At 38.7% G+C, this 20,177-nt stretch overlaps 1 protein-coding gene across 5 annotated transcripts; it reads left to right on the top strand.

Moving 5' to 3' along the window:
- The first annotated feature begins 280 nt into the window (after nucleotides 1-280).
- Nucleotides 281-18,267, top strand: LOC131778410 (potassium voltage-gated channel subfamily H member 6). Of its 5 annotated transcripts, none has more exons than XM_059094813.2 (10): nucleotides 281-416; nucleotides 534-767; nucleotides 4,523-4,648; nucleotides 10,669-11,255; nucleotides 11,955-12,413; nucleotides 13,185-13,587; nucleotides 14,311-14,510; nucleotides 15,241-15,493; nucleotides 16,292-16,503; nucleotides 16,839-18,267. In XM_059094813.2, exons 1-10 carry the CDS (start codon nucleotides 341-343, stop codon nucleotides 17,436-17,438), a joined length of 3,150 nt encoding a protein of 1,049 aa, XP_058950796.2. In that variant the 5' UTR covers nucleotides 281-340; the 3' UTR covers nucleotides 17,439-18,267. The 5 variants fall into 5 exon arrangements, with proteins under 5 accessions (XP_058950796.2, XP_058950797.2, XP_058950802.2 ...); XM_059094814.2 differs by lacking the exon at nucleotides 281-416 and adding an exon at nucleotides 2,093-2,136 and having other exon boundaries at nucleotides 677-767; XM_059094819.2 differs by lacking the exons at nucleotides 281-416; nucleotides 534-767; nucleotides 4,523-4,648 and adding an exon at nucleotides 7,335-7,483.
- The last annotated feature ends 1,910 nt before the right edge of the window (nucleotides 18,268-20,177 follow it).

Genomic DNA, 20,177 nt, shown 5'->3' with positions numbered 1-20,177 from the left:
CAAACTTCTTAGGAGAAAACAATGATTCCGACACTTGACACAAGAAAGGGCCCCGCTTATTACCATAATCCGTTCGAAACGTTTCAAGCTCCGTTATATGCTTTTAGATATTTTTTTCCTATTTAAATGAAAACGTAATTAAAAAATGTTCAGAAACTTCCAGTCGGACTCGACGTGATAATCACGAGAGAAATATGAAATGCTCGTTTTGCTAATGTTTACACAATATTTGACGGCAGCCAATCAGAAGCGAGTATTTGGAGAGTCGTTCATGTGTAAAACACATTTGCCTCCGAGCTACGATGAATGTTCGTTTGTAAGGGATCTCTCTTTCCTCGTAATGCCGGTGAAAAAAGGCCTCGTGGCCCCTCAGAACATCTTTATTCAAACAATTATCAAGAAATTCGACGGGTCGCGTAAGTTTATTGTTAGAAAATATACAGGCGTTTCGTTTACATGTATTCATACAAAACTTCACTTCTCAACAATAGTGAGCTGTTATTTTTAATTCATATTGCTTTTAATTCGTGTAGCGGACCGAAACTTTGTCCTGGGTAACGCTCAAGTGGCCGATCTTCCTATTATTTATTGCAACGACGGGTTTTGTGAGCTGACAGGGTATAGTCGAGCGGAATTGGTTCAAAAACATTGCAGTTGTGACTTCCTTTGCGGCGAGAAGACGAACGAGTACTCTGCTCGAGAGGTGAAAGCTGCTCTCAGGGGACATGAAGAGAAACACGTGGAGATCCTCTATTACAGAAAAGATGGTAAGGTCAGAAAGGTGCATCGACGTTTCTAACAGAGCAAAGAGTTATCGGGAAACAAAAGCAAAAAAGTGGTTGAAAAGCCGCGGCATGTGCTAATGGTAGCGCTAGCTGAAACTTGTCAAATTTTTTCTGTTCGTCTGTTAATTAGGGTGAGAAAGAACGTTGGCGAAAAAAAGTCAACACAACGTTGGTTTGGATAGCGTTGAATACAATAAATATTTTATAACTTGGATATGATCGCCGCTAAAAGTGACATACACCCGCAGAGTAAATGATAAATTTTCAATTTCACTGCACTAAGCTCTGTTGGCGGTAACTCGTTGTTTGTAAGCTTGAATTAAATTAAGAATCACTCGTGTGCCGTCTATATTGGACCATTCGTCGAAAAGCAGCTGTACCTGGGTCGTTTAGGGATCGATTATTACGCCTTTTTTCAATCTTTATCGCGTTTAATAAAGATTTCACCAATAATCGTAACGCTCATCAAAATTCTCGATGTATTATCCTCTACCTGAGTCTGGCGCGCCAGGGTTAAATTACAGTCAATGTTTTTCTATTTATTTTAGAAGTAGTGTACAGTAAAATTAACTGTGTTTACTGGCTTGACATTCCTTAATTTGCGATAGTAAAGAAGACAGATTTGGTTCACTTAAGGATCGATCCATTTGGCCTCATAATACTTTTTGAGGTAATCAAATGTTGCAGATACACGTAAGTAAGATCTTATTAGGAAGGCAGATGTCATAAACATGTGTTATTTTAAATTGCTAAATTGTCTTCCTCAAATGTGTGTTCTCTTAATTGCGACGCTTTTGTCATGTTTTTTAATTCCATAGATTCTCAGATGTTCCATGCTGCGTGTTTACAAATAATTCTAGATTCATGTCTTATCATTAAGAGTGATGCCTTCTAATTGATCACTTGAAGTTTGCTATGCTTCGTTTAGGGTGCAATTTGCAAAACGATGTTCTTGAATAGGTGAATTTCCGGTCTCAATTAAAGTTGTTTTGCTGCCGCTTTCGTTTTTTGTAAAGTTCGTACTAGCGTGGAATCCCCTTTTGCAGTAACAGAGTGATTTTGCTGCTTTGTAATATTGCTTTTCATATTTGATCGTGTTTGAAATTTCCGAAATGTCTTAGAACGACGGTTCTGTTTATTCAGGCACCTGGCTACAACCTCTGAGGAGCCGTTTAGAGAATTTAGGAGTTCAACTTGATGTACAATTTCAGTTTTTGACCATGATATTTTGTATATTGCCAAGAGAGATTTGCATTTAAAAAAGGCAAAAAGGTTTTAGAAGTATCTTTTTTATTTTTTTTATTTAGTGGTGTGACGGAGTTTGGTTATCTGATTAAAGAGAAAAACAGCTGTAAGTGATTGTTGTTTTATTTTTTTCAATTACTTCAATTTTTTAGCAAGCTTAGAGGCGAGAATTTGGCTTCCTGCAAAGTTATAACAGGAAAGAAAGTGAAATTTTGTAAATTAATGATCTAGTGTTAATCCTACAGAAGAAATTATTAATATTCATACTTTTTCATTTTAAAGGTGAAAAATCCCTAAATGTTTTCCAAGAACTGTACAAATAGAATTAAGTTTGATGACACTGAATTGAATTTCTGGAAAGAGGGCTTGAGAGACCTCAACAGTCCATATTTGTGGAAAAGTGTCAGTCAGTCTGGCACCAAATTTTGAATTGGATTAGTAATAAAATCTTTCAAGTTTGAAATATGTTTAAAGTGTATAATTTTGAAATACCTCTTAACTTGAGCATTTAGCTCTAAGAAAAAATGTCTATGTGTAATGGATTAGCAAGTAATACCGAAAAAATGTATTACTAATGATAATTAAAAAAGGATAAAGAGGTGTTCGCTTGAACAAATGGTTTTCAACCTGGTGATGCATGTTTTTGTAGCTTACTTAAATCTGACATTTGATCCAATTTGAAATTTTTAATACCATATGATAGAATTATCAATTCTATATAAAGCCCTCCTTTTAAAGCAATTAAAGTTCCTTTCACTCAAAATGAGGCCATGTTTTCTTGAGATTCTGCATGTTCAAGTACATGTAGGTTGTTCCGGTGTTACTCAAACCTTCAAAGGAAAATTAGTCATTTAGAGTTTAAGTTATTAAAAACTGGGATCTGATGACCAGAAAAAAAGAAAAAAGGTTTTGTTTAAGTAAACATGTACTGCATAATCAAATTCTATTTCCACAATCAAATTATTTTGCGGTATAGTGGCACTGAGTGAAAATTGAACTTTTTATAGAAGGTCAAGAGCAGTTACAAATGTAGCAATGCATTGTATTGGAAAACAGCAAAAGCAGATCTAGACCCACATTTGTTTTGTGTTATGAACTGTTTTTGATATAAATTTACATTTTGATATACAGGCCAGTTTTAGTTTGACTTGAACTCATTTGCACTAGCACTCAATTGAAAAATTCTTAACATGTTAAAAGACAATTAGTGTTCTTTGATATTTCAAATTTTGTTTTATCCCTTTTTTTCCAAAAAAAGAGCATGGGAACTGGCATAAGACTGAAGAACAAGAAATCGAAGGATCATTATTAATATTAATGTTTACAATAGGGTAGATTAGAAAACATTTTGGTAGGAAATGTCATAGGAAAACTTTAACATAACAGAAGTTGTCTTTTTATAAGAGTAGAATTCTTGTCAGTGAACTCTGGAATTGCATGAATCAATGATTTGTGGACCTGAGGTAGAGCTGTTATTTGAATACAGGATAAATTCTAAACAATGGCCTTTGAAGGTCTTTGTTGGTGATATGTCATAGAATTTGTTCTTGGCAGTTGATAAATAGAAGTGCATTTATCCTTCACCAGAAAGAAAATAGGTAGGATTTTCATATTCTGGCGTACATTTTTCAAAGTCGGACATCTTTTCATTTTATATTTAACAATTACATTTTTGTTAGTCAAGTCTCAGTTTAAGAATATTTTTGTGTCTACTGTGCTGTCCTTCTAGGAAAGCTGTAGACACTATGTTATGGTGTCAGCAAGTCAGCAAACCTCCCCCAAAACCCCTTGCAGTTTTCAAAATGGCAGACTATTGGAGACAATAGTCTGCCATTTTTTTTGCAGGGTCTCACCTCTGCATTTCAACATTGTTATTGATTTGATGCAAGAGCTACATTGTCGAAGTGCTCATAAATGTGTGTTTATTCCAAACATACCTAAGAAATCCTTTGAAGAAGAATTTAAATTGAAATGAAAAAAAAAGAGAAAGAAAAGAAAATAGAAATAGAAGAGAAAAGATTTGGCACAGCTAGGGCTCAAATCCTATAACTTCGGACTAGAGAGGAGTATGTATACACAGAGTGTAAAGAGGTGAAGTTTCTTATTGAAATAGATTTGATTCATATTTAATACATGTATCCATTCTATCAATTTCCTGCCCTGTCCCAGGCCTGTTAATTGACCAGTGTACAAACTTTACTCTAATCAAGTACTCCTCTTGTCACAAGTTTGGCATCAACAATGGGTGTTCATTGCTTTTTTTTTTATCTCAATACTCTATTACTGCACAATGTTAATATATATGATATTTTCCCCTAAATTGTTGAAGCTTGGCAATTGCAGTCAGTTAATCATCTTAGATTATTCATCTGCCAGGTTATCGTCCAGTTGATCCATCCAAGATGCAGTGAAATAAGAATGCTGATTTCAAATTGGTCATCACCATGTAACATGTGAACTTAAATGGAGGTTTTATTTTATTTTTCCTGCAGGAAGCTCATTCCTGTGTTCTGTTCTGATTGCACCAGTGAAGAATGAAGAAGGAACAGCTGTTATGTACATAGTCAATCACGAGGATGTAACATGGTCACCAAACAAAGAAGATATCACCTCTACAAGTACGATTTGTTTTTGTTCAATATAAATATATTCTATTAGATGTTTTGTTGCAATGTAGTAACACTGAGTATTTTGTTTGAGTTGTGTGGTATTTTAATAAAAATAACCAGTAAACATACTCAACAATACTACCCTCCAAAAGGTCGAAGAGGTTATTTATTATTTTATATGCATTCCTTTGAAACAACACCCAAGCTTAGCCAACCTACAGCGCAAAATAATCAACTGTCCAAATAACCATACATTACTGCCAGATATTTGTACTTGATTTGTGTGCTAATTTTACTCTACTCAGTGCAGCTTGAAAATAAGCATTGCCATTACTGTCAATGTCCCAATTTCAATACTTTAAAAATTCAAGTCAACGTAAAAGAGGCTGAGGAGGAGGGATAGGGAAGATGCTGTACTCCCTCCCAACTTCCAAAAAAAGGGGGGGGTGTCACCCCATGTTTTGCTTGTGCAGTATGAGATTGGTTGGGGAAAATATACAGTATTGTAATTTTTTAACAAGGTAATTAATCAGGATTGGCAAAAGAACATGTTGCCAGGCTAGTCTTTGAGCACAGCCTGCTCAAGTAGTCTCATAAATCAATTATGTACACATTGAACACTTTTGGAACTGCAGAAGTTTGCTAGGGCCAACAAACTTTGTAAAGGACACTAATTTTAGGAAATCTGAACAAGAGACAAAGTTATGCATTTATTTTATTTACAACAAGATAGCCCTGTCCCCCCCCCCACCCCTCCCACACCCCCCAAGTTCCAAATTGCTCTTTGGCTTACGAAACAAAAGACCCCTATGTGAGGCTCTACTCTCTTATTTATTCTTTAGAGCGTTGGGTTAAGATTTGTTTTGTTACACTGAATTTCAAAATATTGAAATTGGGTAACTTTTCTAAGGGTTTGCGTAGATCTTTATCCAAGGAGAGCGAAACAAACTCGAGACAAGAAAACACGTGTAGCGTGCAGAGGAAGTGTGATTTTGGCAAACGAGTGCTCAAAATTGCTTTTAGGGAAAATTAGAGCTGGTCGCAATCTTTGATTTTTTCAGCGAAGGAAGGTTAGGAAGAGAAAGAAGTTTATATTAAGGGGCAAGCGACAGTCAGAAGGAAGGAGAGGGGAGGGGTGGGGGAAAAGATTGACAACACTACGATTAATTGTCCTCATTTATCAGGTTAACCTTGGCTCTTGACTTAACGTAGTGTTTCAAGGCAATGAAAAGTCATTAGTCTGTCTTTTTATTCTCACAATTCTGTGAAAAATTCCATGTGATATGATAAACATTTCTTTTCCCAGCATATTATTTCTCCTTACAATATCGCCTATGAATCACACACGAAGGTCTCGAGAATAAAGGAAATGAAACAGCCGAAATCTAAGTGTATACGTCATGTGTTCATTTTTTTTCATCGCATTTTTTCCGTTTCGTTTCCAGAATAGGCTCATTTTTATTTTTGATAATTTCCCACGTGTCTCGCGTGCGCATGAGTTACCTTTCACTTGATGTTTATCATGGTAGTAAGAATTTAGAAATTTTTTCAGATAAATCAAAGAGAATAGATCTGTTTAAACAAGTAACAAGATTTGTCGTAGTTCCTGCACTAAAGAGCTTTCCTGATAATTTTGATTGAATTTCCGTGAGCGGTCTGTTTTTACCCAGTACTTCTCCTCATTTTCCTAAGTGTTTGATTGTTGTGGTTTCTTTCCTTCCTTGGTATGTGATCTATAGATTTTCTTACGTATTTCACGTTGCCCCTCGCATCATAGTAGATATAAACTTTTGGCTGAGAAAAAACGAAAATATCTTACATAATTGTTACCGTCCCCTCAGATGTTGACGGTTCTGCCTTTTTCAGAAATCCTGCTGGGGAAGCTCCGATTTTATAGCTACAACCTTTTTTAATGTAAGATGAAACTACATTTTTATTTTCACCGCCATTTTTTTTAATTTTATTTTATTTTTAATGAAAGGGAAGGTGGCGAGCTCGTCGTTTTCGTGGATTCTCTTCTTTTGGGGAGTGGGAGAGGACTGAGATCAGTTGTTTGAAAGGAAGATAGAGCAATGTATAAATCGCTATCCAGCGGATACGTGTCAACAAACCGTTGTGCAGTATTCGTCAGATAGAGATTATTTATTCAGTTGAAAGGGTAATCCACCCCTCGAACAACCGGGTGCGGATCGCTTTTGTCACGAATTTTTCGCGCTTCTTTCAATGCAAGAGGAAGGGGCTTCCCTTTGTATTCGGAATTTTGTTTTTCTGTAGACTGCAAGTTTAGGAGAACGAAAAAGCGAGGGGTGAAATGCCAAACAGAAAAGTTTTCGTAAAGGAGAAGACTGACGATTGAAACTCAAGTAATTTTGATTTGAATCTCTTCGATTTCATTTCTTCAATTTTGCGGCTAACAGCATGTGAACTTAATGTTCTTTCTTTTATCGTTCTATTCTTTATCCTGTTCTTTTGACATATTGTTTACCTTTCAGCGTTATTGTTATTATTGTTTTGGCTACGTTGATTCATGAAATTTATTTCTGACCGTAGTGAAAAAGAGACTCGCACGATATACCATGAAACCAAAAGTTTGACGACTGTCGCTGAGAAGGGCTGACGATTTTGAAATCAATCCGTTCAATTTTTCATGTCGAGTGTCAGTTTTATCTCTGAGAAAATTAATTTTGTGAGGCGAACTGGCTTAGATTGATTGCCACATGATAATTTAAAAGCAGCTATAGCCAAACATTTATTTAATAATTTGCATACAAACTGTCAAGGATATATACTGCTTTTAACAGAGGATTTTTGCCCATTTATCTCGGTGCTTACGTCCTTAAAAAGGTAAGAATTTATTTACATGCCAGTTTTAAATCTGCCATTCAGAGTCAGACCGGGATCGAGAATTTCTGAAAACACTTCTTTACATCGCTGCGAACGCTGAGCGCAAACGAGATCAGACAACGATGTGGTATGCTATGTAGATGAAACGGAAAGGTTTTTCTTTCAATAATTTAATTTCCCGATATAGAAAGCTTTTCGCTTCAAATGGAACTTAAGAGAGTGTTATTTTTTATTATTTCATCGTCAGCATTTGATGCTTCCATCTCAGCGTTTCATTTCTTCGTGATAAGATAATTTAGAAGTGTATTTAGATTGCACTGGTTTAGCTTTAAAAGTCACTTTAATTAGGGCTAGCAGAAAATAATCCAAGGCTCCCTATATGTGAGAAAAATGTTTATTATCTTTACATTGGAATCCATGATCCCATTTTGTCGAAAGGTGACGGAAATTTCGAAGGTTTGAATAAAAAACTGCCGCAAAATTCGATGGATTCTTACGTGCTTAACTGACTAAATCTAACCGAGCGAACGGATTAATATACCCACAGTTTTATTTGAAAATGTGCTCGTGACGAAACGGACCGAGCTTTGAAATTGCAATCAATTTGGTTCGTCGTCCAGTTTTGTTTATTTTTGTGAAACCAATGTCATCTGTGCTTTTTTTAATGATCTTTGCATTGTGTTAAAGGGGCCAATTTTTTACTGGAAGGACCATGTAACAAGATTAAGTCGGCATAGGTTAATATTTCGCCCTCATGAACAATAATTCTTTAAGATGATAAAAATCCTCTAAAATATATCTTAATTCTGTATGTTTATTCAGCTGCTCTCGTCCGGATCTCGGTAGAGCGGCACTGAAGTAGAATTGAAGTGTTGTATCTGAATGCGGATATTTACTAATAACTTTTAAAATCTTTAAACTTAATACTTATTGGACTTTAAAGTACAAATTTTTGGTTCCACGGAAGCTTGCGATCTGAACTTCTTGTACTCTAGGCTAATTCTCTGAAATGAAATTCAGAAGCAAGAAGAGAAGTTAACATTTACTTTTCGTGAAGGACCTTTAAAAAGGGGCTCGGGATAAATTTGAAATAATTCAATCTCGTGGTAACAAAAGCGACCGATTCTAACGAATGATTGATAGGTCTCAGCAACGGGCCAAAGAGTGATGGGAAGTTTCAAATTTATTTCGTTTTCTCGCTGTGGGAATTCATTATATAACTTTCGATGTATCCTCAGTGTTGAGAAAACTTCAGACCATGAGTTTATTTTTTTGACCTTCAAATTTAGGTGCTTTTGTTAGTGGCGGAACATCTGGCTCTTTCTCACACATCGACTCAAAACCAACTAGCGTGAAATATACTTTATCGGTAGTGCCTTACAGATTTTAATGGGAAATAAAAACATTGGATTAATGAAATAGGCCCTTCAGTCCAAAGCTTCCTCGATAACAACAAATCAGAGGCCGTGCTTACAATTTGATTGGCTTGCTTTGAAGATAGAGTTTACGTTTCCACTCATGTTTTGGTTTGCCTTGCATCGTTTAATCAAAATACGACTTACTAAAGAAGTATGTTGTGATCGTTTCGCGTTTAGAAATTCCCAACGATACGTCTTCCTCTCTTTCTTGTGCTTTTAGTGGTTTGATTAAATAAACATTGATTCGATTTCTCAGGAAGCCTTTTAGCAGCAGGTGAATTTTGCTATGATGAGCCCAACCAGTTTTTGACGAGTCGGGCTGAACGTTTTTCGCTGGTATTGAGATTTGGTTTGTTATGCGACCTTTCTCAGTCGTTCTCCGTTAAGAAACTGCTAGAAACACGACGCATGAAAAAGTCTACTGCTAATTCTGTTTTTTCAAAATCCACCATGTTGTGTTCAAATGATATTTCAGCTGTCAGCCTCAAGAAAAAGTGGCCTTTGAACGACCAGCCAATACAAATTTGAGAAATTTACTTATTGTTAGAAAAAATAAATTCAATTTGGACTAATAAAGGTGCCACGCCGAATTTGGGTCTTACCGGGAAAGCTATCTTCCGACGAAGTCGCTCGTATAGACAAAAATTCCAAATCAAAACGGAACATATAAGCACTTGGACTTAGCGGTATGAGATGTATCTTATTTTCTTAATTCTCCGTTAAATGTTTGTTGTATTTTAGTGGCGTGCAGTATTGAAGGGGATGGTTGTGGTTCGAACTTAACCAAAATTTGGCGATCAGTTATTTACACAGTTGCTCTTCACGGCGACAGGCCGTGAACGTTCAGACGCTCTATTTAAAGGTTTTCTATCCTTGCTTTCGCCTCTTTTGATTTATTTTGCGAAAAGCAAGGCTATTTATCGAATATTTTAACTTATATTGTAAAAGAATTTAGCAAAAGTTACTGTCGTGAAATTTAGAGAACAGTCAAGTGTACATTTTACGATACAGATTTTGCAGCTTCGATCAAGTGATTTAAATGCTGGATGGTCATGGCTACATTTGTTAAAGCGATGGTTGTCGTTTTTCGCGAGTAATTCAGTTAAAAAATAGAAAGGGGGTGATTTTTTCCGTCCCCAAACGTGTCAATTGTTTATTTGTGTCGCAATTTCTTCTTTTCTCGACCATGCTCGTTGGCTACCGTCTTGTCAGAATATATGTTTTGCAAAAGGTAGTGTTTAGACCAACGCGGCTTTCACCTGTTTCAGTATTGTTACGATATATGAAAGGCGTTCTATACTTTAATTGTTTATACACCGCACGACACGAAGGGTCTTGAAGTAATGACCTTGGAGGGAAATTTCAGCCGGTGGCATAAACACTGAAACGCTGTTTTGCTTTTGCATTCTTGACGACAAGATTTCATGCAAGAGAGCGGAAATTTTCTGTTTGAATTAGACTCGGTCAACACCACGGTGGATAATTTAGAACGACGGCGTTTTCTCCCTGAAAATTCAAACCAAGGGTAAATTGTGTAACTTTCACTCTGGTTAATTTAAAGATATTGCAATCACCAACAGCATTAATAACACTCGACTACATCCTTGCGCCCGTGCACAATAAGAGCAAGGTACATGAAATCGGGCACCACATGTCTTCGACTTGAAATAGGCTTTTGATATACAATCATTCACTCTGGTGTAGACTCGCGTAGGCGGTCCCCAACATTATTCATGGTGGTAATTCTCTCCTTTGCTTTGTTTGCAGAATCGTGCTTCCAACTTCCGCTACAAGTGAACAGAATTCCCGCCGCCATTCGGCGAAAGAAGAAAGATTACGATACAGCAGCTACGGATGATGATGACGACCAGAGCCGTGATCCCGAAACACACTTCACCTTCACGTCAAGTGGGGCCGCAAGTGAAATAGAATCCCCCTCGTTCATCCCAATCATGAGTGTGGATCCGCCTACCCCGACCGGGTCCACCGTCACCAGTCCAGTGAGAGAATATTCATCCCCTCCCTCCACCCCTGAGAGACAAACTTTCCGCAAGTCGCCCAGTTTGAGGTCATGTTCGTTGAACGACATGTCGAAAATTTCAGCCAATGTTAAAAGCAGCGAGTCAGAATCGCTTATAAAACCGCTGGCTTCGGTTTCGCCGGTTTCTAAACCAGGGAACATGTTGTATATTCCCGAGATGAAGGGTCGGCTATCTGCGGCCGTTTCCGAGTCTTCGTTGTGGAATTCTCGTAACAGGCCGTGGTTAGATGGTACAAACATGGATTTCAGAGGTTCAACACTCATCAGCTCTCAGGGTCTTGTTCATCCGAGAAAAACAGAGAAAGTCGCTCAGGTATGTGTTTTTACGTGGATTTATCAACTTACATTTTTATGCTTAGAAATAGTTCCTAGCTCACAACAATTTTCAGTTGAACGAGAAGGTAGTCCAGTATGTCTTTGTTTCCGCTTCGCGTCGCTTTGTGGTTGGAGTGAAAAACGCAAGCGCGCCATCCTTACGACCAATCAGACGCAAAACTGAAGAAATCGAGTCCAGACTACACAAGTTTTCCCGCCCTTCGGATCGTATACGTGTCTGCACTCTTAGCTCTCATTGGCTGCTTGTGATTTCGACTTTTCCTTTCGATTGGTTCCGGTATATTGTTTGGTTTTTGTTTTACGACACTCAACCGAATTGCCAAATGTCAAATGCTTTAACTTTCATTTGCAATCGAATTCAAAATTGGATTGGAATAGATCATTTCCGAGTTTTATAAACCTTCACTTTCAGAATGGGGCTAAGTGCAAATCCTTTCTTACGAAAATGAGTTGTATTCGCACGAGAACGAAAGAAACTTTTTACTATCAAAAGCTTTGCTCTTACCGTCGGTTCAAAACAAAGGCTTTGTGCGTTGCAAAAATGGCCTTTTGGGTTCATCGCCTTTATATGCCTAACTCAAACACAATCATGATACCCGGTTACTGTAACTGTGGTCCCAAAGAGGTCATTTTCACACAGGTACCCAACAACTTAGGGCCCTTCTTGTGTTTGCAGGTTATGTCCCTGGGTGCTGATGTCCTCCCAGAGTACAAGCTCCAAGCTCCTAAAATCCACCCCTGGACAATTCTTCACTATTCGCCTTTCAAGGCATTCTGGGACTGGCTGATTTTGTTTCTTGTCATTTATACGGCGATTGTGACGCCATATGTGGCCTCGTTTATTTTGACCCGGGACAAGCAACAGGAGGAACGTAATAAGAACCCGGAGACCCGGGATAATACGAGTACCGTCGATATCTACTCCGACCCCCTGGTCATCGTTGATTACATAGTGGATGTCATGTTCATTATCGACATTTTTATCAACTTCCGAACGACTTTTGTGGATATTAATGATGAGGTTGTTAGTCATCCTTGCCGTATTGCTGTACATTATTGTAAAACGTGGTTTCTTATAGACTTAGTGGCTGCGATTCCTTTCGAGTTGCTAATCATGATTGGTGATACAGACCAGGTGAGGTTTATTAGTAATAATACACAGCTTACGCTTGCATACGACACTGACTCGCCTACAGTCGAACCTGAATTAAGCAGCACCGAATTAAGCGGTCACTCGGTATTAGTAAAATTTAGTAATCACGATAATTTTCCTTTCTGTTAAGTGGTTACCTCTACTTAGCGCTCGTGTTCACCCTTTACTGAGTCATTACGGACTGATTGTATCATGTTTCACCTGTATTGAACGGTCACCACTCACGGTCACCGGCCATTTCCCGTGGGTGACCGCTCAATACAAGTTCAACCGAGTACTTGAGGCTAATCGCACCCTGTATAAGCTATATAAAGCAAAGAAGAGATCCCGCATTGGAATAAAATTTGAGCATCTGCAGAAAATAAGCCTAGAAGAATTTCAGGTGTCGAACAAGTGGACCCAGGTCTAAATTAATTTGAGAGGCCAAGTTGAAAATAGTTGTGGAGAATGGTCTGATATAGGGTCAGCATTTGGTAAGCTTGACGGATCATCCTTAGCACAATTCCGGGAAGTACTCCCAAGGGAGTAGTTAACGCCCCCTCCCACTCTTCCCCTCCAGAAGTTTGTCAGGTTTTCATGATACTCCAAAGTGAGAGAGGCACTGGGCTCGAACTAGTACTTTTCCATCCATAGTGCACCACGCCCTCCACTTGGACAACACATATTAACAATTACAATGATAACTGCATGTACTCAAGGTTGTCTGAAAGCTATAGATCTAACTTATCAGTTTCTATGCATTGTTTTCCACAGACAACGACACTCATCGGTCTTCTCAAGACAGCTCGCCTCCTACGACTCGTCCGCGTCGCTCGCAAGTTAGATCATTATTCAGAATACGGAATGGCAGTGCTCTTACTCCTTATGTGTTCGTTCGCTTTACTCGCGCACTGGCTGGCCTGTATATGGTATTTTATTGGCAACTTGGAACTTGAGGCCGGTGGAAGCACGATAGGCTGGTTGGATTCATTGGGTAAACAGCTTGGAAAGCCATACAACAAGACTGATATGTCAGCAACAGGACCTGATTTGCAGTCCAAATATGTGACGGCGCTTTACTTTACTCTAAGTAGTTTGACGAGTGTAGGGTTTGGTAACGTGTCGCCGAACACAAACTCCGAGAAAATTTTCTCCATTTGTGTCATGTTGATTGGATGTAAGTTAAATCTCATTATTCCTTTTTTTGTTTGTTTGTTTTTCCTAGAGGAGTCATGATGTGTGTCATTTTTTGTTGCCCTCAAAGCTACAATTAACAACAAAAGTAGTTAATACATAACATCCAATTAGGCACGTTTGTGAAAGTATTTAGAAATGGGGTTGAATTTGAACTGTACTCCTGTGCTATACCCCCCTATCCTGATCTAATGTTGTACAGGAAAAACTTTTAAAAACCAAAAACAATATTGCACAGGGGATGAAGTAAGGTTATTGGGGATGAAAAGAGTATTTTATTCCACTGAGGATATTGCGATCTCTATGGGAAAGTGTCAACAACTTTGTCGCTGATTGAAGGAGACTTCGAAAAATTACGTGGAATGGAAAGTACTACAACGGATTGTTGATTGAAGAGCCTAAAAACATTTAGCCCAAGTTTTTGAAGATAAAGAAACCAAATTGTAGCTTCCTGAACTGTGGACTGTATTGACAGTTTTGCCAGTCTTTACTAGAAGTGTCTATGGTGTTAGTGTTTTAACTCATTATCAACAACTCAGGTGTAGACCCAGCGGATATTGTTACCAAAACAAAGCAAGTGCTAACTCGGAAGAGTTGCATTAACTCAATGGTCTACAAATTTGAAAACGGATTTTTGCCAAATGTTTCTTTTTCTCAGATTCATCGTTATTTTACATTTATTACATCTATCTCTTTCTCCCCGCAGCGTTATTTTACGCCGCCATATTTGGAAATGTAGCTGCCATCATAGCGAGGCTGTACTCGACTACCTCCCGATATCACGCGCAGATGCAGAAAGTGCGCGAGTTCATCCGGTTTTACCAGATTCCCAATCCTCTTCGACAGAGAGTCGAGGACTACGCTCATCACATGTGGTCTTATACTAACGGTATTGATATGGAATTGGTGAGCATCGATAACAATAAGAATATGGAATTGATTACCCTATAGGTCATGACACCGGATCGCATTAGCACCGCTGCAGGCGATCACAATGACCTTTGCCGCAAATTCATGATGTACTCAATAACTATTTTTGTTAAGAATTGAAAGGAAGAAAAACTTTTATTGGAGAAGAGTTCAATCCTAACGGCTTGATTTGTTCCACCAACATGGCGTCTTTTCATTGTATTGTGACACCAGTATGGCGAGCGTGAAGACACACATACCTAGACTCGTGCCCAGTCGCTAGTTGTGTTGTCGACGCGAGAGTAGCCTGGTACGGGCGAGGTGTAGCCTAGAAGTACTGAATTCTTTATCTATTCTGCTCAGTACAATCTCAGTGCGCCAATTCATTTTTAAGCATTCAAATAGCGACTGGGCACAAGTCTGGTACGTACTCTCTTTAGCAGAAGGAGAGGCAAATTACAGTTAGCTGTTTTCAAAGTAAGTTTTCGTGAACTGTTACATTTATGAACAAAAAATAGTGAACCGGAATCAGGGTCACTACGAAAAATTGCAGAACGGACATTTTGAAAGAATAGCTTCAGGACCATAATTACCTTGTGTGGGATGATTACAGCAAAATTTGATGTTTTTCTGGACGAATCATAGCTCGTGTATCTCTCTTAGCACCTGAATTGTTGCAGTAATACTGAACGTTATGTTACATAACCTCTGTTTTTACGCCTCACAGGTCCTTAAACATTTTCCCGAGTGTCTTCAGGCTGATATTTGTCTTCATCTCAATTCAAGCCTTCTGCATACTTACCCAGCATTCACCTCAGCACCGATGGGATGTTTACGCGCCCTCGCTCTGCGCATTAAGACCACTCACCTCCCCCCGGGGGATTACATTATCTACCAGGGAGATGAGGTGAATCATTTGTACTTTGTGATACGAGGAACAGTCGAAGTACTCAGCGGTGATATAATCATGGCCATTTTGGGTAGGTCATATCTATTTTCTCCCATTCCTTAAAATTAATGCAAACGTATTTATTGTGTTAGGTTCAGTCGGAGAGGAAAATTTTTGACTCAAGATCCCGATTTACAGAGCGATCCCAGCTAGGTCCATTCTTCATGATTGAGAGTCCAATATTTTTCTCTTCGGCCAGACCTGACACAGTCAGTAAGACTTTCATCATATGACCGTCGATCTTTCTTTGTCTTCCCTTCTTCTTCAAGCTCGCCTCTCGCGGGGCTGTTCGTGCACCATTGCTTAAGGCTTTTATACGGGGATTTTCTTTCGTAATGCTTTCAATAAAAGCGCGCGGGGCCTCTCGGGTCATATGTTAGTAAAAACTACCAACCTGCCGTCCTGTAACTGACCACCCCATTAAGGTTTGATCAATTGTTAGATACTACCTTGGTCTGAAAATTTGTCTTGGGGATTGTTCGTTACCCATTTAAGTAAATTTCCTAGGTTTCATGGTTACTAGAATTCAGGGAAATTTCTCTCAGGAAAAGAGTGTGCTTCGTTGTTAGTAATCAGTGATTTACGTTTCCTTCTTTGACAGTGTTCCTCTGGTGGTGAAGGAAATTGCAAAATTAATTCCCGTCAGAAATTCAATCATTTAAAACCCCAAACTTCATACCTTCAAAACACCAGAAATCACAAGTCACAAAGTAAAAGTCCCACAAAATTTTCAAACTACACGGTAATTTTCAGCGTGATATTTTTCCCAGAACATTTTCATCGGTAGAACTTCAGTTTACTCCCTATCTATCTATCTCCACTCATTCAGGCAAAGGCGACTCTTTCGGCGAAAATTTTGCCATTGATCCTGACAGGCCTGTGGTGAATTCCAACGCCAGCATCCGGGCTCTAACTTATTGCGAACTGCGGCTTGTTTCACGTGAGGATGTACTGCACATCCTTAGGCAGTACCCGTTGTTCAGAGAAAACTTCATTAAAGATCTGGAAATTACTTACAACCTTCGTGGAGACGAATCAGAGGTGTGATTCCTTTTTTTTATATACTAGTAGATGCTTGTGAAATGTTGCGCTCTGTATTTGCATCAGGTATTGAGAGAGAGAATAGTCCGGGATCGTCAAATTAGGTCCTAACCCGTGTTGTTAACATCTTCATTTAATTTAATCTATTGCAAATTGGTTTTCAAAAATCCTGTTAAACGTAGATAAAATTGTACGCGGAAGATTAAGAGTAAGCCTCGATTACATGTACTCGACCCTGTCACTATCGTTCGTGAGCCATGAAAAATTTAAAGTGGTTATCTTTCCAAGTACATCTACCGAAATATTAACATATATTTTCTTCAATCCTGGCCTAGCATTTCCTAGATGTCCAAGAGGACAAAAATTGCTTTGTTACCATGGAAACACACATTGATCACAAACCAATAGCCCCAAATGGTTCAAGCGCGGGCGCCGTTCCCCAAGGAACCACTAATGTTTACAATTCAATGAATGGACCTGTGGATTTGGGGAGAGGCGAAATGCGACCTAGACCCAATAACTTAGATCTTCCATCAAACAGTTTGAATAGCAAAAAGGAAGGCGCTCAATCGACGTCTGAAAAATCCGCTCTTGGATGCTTTTTATTACCTCAACTGGTCGGAAAGTTGGAAAATTCAGATATCAAAGCAGAAGCTGGAAACTACACCGCATCTCAGTGTGATCAAGCTGTACACAGAGAAGAAGCAGTGCCGAGTAATTCTTGTGCGGCTGAGACACAGAAAGGGGACACGAATGTGTGCAAAGACTGTTGTAAATCGTTCAGCTCGATGGAAAATAAACTTGACAATCTCTCCACTAGATTGGAGAAACTCGAAACAAAACTTTCTTCCGACGTGAAAGCGATATTTGAACTTCTACGCACTCACAATGAAAATGTAAGACAACGACAGCGGGACTATCACACTCAGGTGTAAATAATTTGAAACATGGCTGGACCTAGATTTAAACCCATGTTTCTAAGTTCTCAACTGTTTATCAACAGCTAATGATAATGAATTGAGCTACAGTAGTTGGGTTTTTCAAAAGAACCTATTGGTTTTCAAGGTGTCTCTAATTTCGTTCCAAGAGACCATGCTCCCATTGATCCCTTGCGGGCGAGAAACGAGGACTTCGAGGTCTTCGTTTCCCGCCCTCAAGGGACCAGTGGTGTGCGACCTTTGGGAACAAGATCGAGGTGTTTCCTTTTAAGTTGACATGGGACCATTGCGTTTGCACATAAAAATGTTAATATAAACTCAGTCAATATTCCTTCATCTCGTTTTGTAAATAGGAAAAATGCGATGAAGTGTATAGTTCTTTTTTTTTTTTTTTAAGTAAAATCTTTTGATACTGCCTGGATAGCGTATGTGGTAGAAATCATAAGATGAATAATACTTGAAAATTATTTATCCCTTAAGTTGTGGTTTTCTTCTGGATGTACTCGCCGACTTCTCGTGGACAAACAGATCTGCAATTTCGATCCATCGCATGGGCTCCATTGGTCGAAACGCGCCATTTGATCGACATTTCTTGACTAAAATTGAACAGTATCGGCGACATATGTAAATTTTCAAACTTGCGTCCACTACCATTGAGGTCTTCGTAAGAATTTTGAATCAAGGTGGGAGAGCGATTTTCAATTGTTTACAACAGACAAAGAGATATCCTAAAATTCATTGATGGAGGAGGGGTTTGCTTTCCATACTTTTACAGTTCATTAGATTAAAATGTACCGAGCTTTTCTCCTAGAAGGGGTTACATAGAGGAGTGGCAATCTCTTCCTTTTTTTTTATCAAAAAGTGGCCGTTAAATTCAAGAAAGTCGCATTAGACACGTGCTGACGGCTAGGAATTTTTAAATGCGTTAGTTATCAGCGAAAGATTCTTCTCTCTCCACTCCACTGTGGGAACTATAAAGCAGCCAAGTTTAGCAAAAAGTGGAAAGAAAGTTAAAGGGAAAGGAAGTAGATTCAACCTGAGATTCAACAGAGAGAATTATCCAAAGAGAAGTGAACAAAAAACGTAGTGTGGCAGAGTGGTTGTGGCGCTAGGCTTGTAATCTGGTGGTCCCGGGTTCAAGCCCTCCACCCTGTCACTCATTGAATTTGTTCTCGATTGTTCAGAGTTCCCCTCCTTTGCTGCACCATCATAGCCAACCGGTCTGCCTCCTGCTAGTTGGGTTTTTTTTTTTTAAATAACATTAGGTTTATTTGTATTGTTTCCAATTTTTTCGTCTTGGTCCCCATTGGAGGAGTGGCCAAATTGGTGTATATTCATACTGATACAAACCATCGATAGGGTTTGATTGCTTTGGGATTAGAAAAAAATCTTCGATTTCACACAATCATATTTCTAATTACAGAAAAGGGGGAAAAAAGAAAAAAAAATTGTGGCGCTTCAGTTTTGGTAAATAAAATTTAACTTTCAGACTTTAGTAATAGGCCATTTTTCAGTTGTGTTCTTAGTTGCCAAGTCTTTGATTTGGAGTGAGGCTGAAGGTGACCTTGTTTTGATAGAGACCAGTATCTAGTTAGCATTATAATAAAGTAATATGCATTTGAAAAGTAACAATGTTTGTATCATAGCAAGGTCAACCTTAGCCTTGCTTCTGTTCAAAGGCTTGGCAACCAAGCACACAACTATAAAATGGACTATTTTAGAACTTACTGCTGATCGCAAGCAGCCTTTGCATGTAAGAACACTCGAAACTCACGAGCGAGGCACGCGTGTGATAGTGGCCAGGACACGAACACGTGAAGCGAGCGTTGAGACGTAACGGACACCAGAAAGTTCACATACGCTTAAAATGTTTGTTCCCTTCACGGTTTCTGAGTCACTCTTTACAAAATGTGAACATGAAAATACCAAATTACGGAGTATTTTGGGAATGCAAGACCTATTTCAGCGTGTAAACTAATTTTCAAAAATGGGCTCATTTGGAATTTTGACCCTCTCTGTAGTTTCATCCAGGCGAACACATTAGACAGTCTGAAAACCTTTCGGACGAATATCCTTGCTACGTCTTTGAGAAGCCGGCGGATTTTTACGTAACTTCCGGTCCTGCTCTCTTAAATGCAACATAAGGTAGAAATACCCAAAATAATTTACCGGCAGTTTATTGGCATGTTAAACTCATTAAAAAGGGGAAAATATAAAACAAAAATGAATTGATTTAGGAGTTTTTTTCCTTCTTCTTTCTCCTATCAGGGCAGAGGGGAGTTTTGTTGCACGTGTTGCACACATGATGGTATAGAAAGTGACCCTAAGACCATCAGAAAACATATTTTTCTGTAGTGACCCAAATTAGCTAATTGATCCTTTGATTAATTAAATGAGAAGCAAAAAATGCTGAGTATAAATAGACCGGTGACTAAGTTGTAACTTTTGCTGTAAGGTTGACAGACATATGAATGCATGTAAATTGTACTCGATGATCACCTAAACAATGATCACGATAAACAAATTCAACCTACAAAAAAATTTTTGATTAGATCATTTATTTGTTCTCGATAACTTACAGGAATATTTCTTGTAGTCAGACAGACGTTCAGTCACACAATTCACGTGTCTGTCACGCTTGTCACGCTTTTCACGTGGCCGTCACGCCCGTGTCACGCGATCTGTCTTGCCACATGGCTTGTCAGACACATGCAAATGAGGCGACATGACCGCGCA

Source organism: Pocillopora verrucosa, chromosome 10 (genome assembly GCF_036669915.1).
Source record: "Pocillopora verrucosa isolate sample1 chromosome 10, ASM3666991v2, whole genome shotgun sequence".
In the NCBI taxonomy this organism is placed as follows: Eukaryota; Metazoa; Cnidaria; class Anthozoa; order Scleractinia; family Pocilloporidae; genus Pocillopora; species Pocillopora verrucosa.
Note: the sequence above shows the minus strand (reverse complement) of the source record. Positions and strands in the feature narration are given on the sequence as shown.

Bases quoted from the DNA above. Each gene is read 5' to 3' on its own strand.
- LOC131778410 (XM_059094813.2), top strand. From the start codon at position 341: ATGCCGGTGAAAAAAGGCCTCGTGGCCCCTCAGAACATCTTTATTCAA. The intron at 11,256-11,954 runs GTATGTGTTTTT...TTGTGTTTGCAG, and splicing joins AAACAGAGAAAGTCGCTCAG to GTTATGTCCCTGGGTGCTGA. The intron at 14,511-15,240 runs GTGAGCATCGAT...TACGCCTCACAG, and splicing joins ACGGTATTGATATGGAATTG to GTCCTTAAACATTTTCCCGA.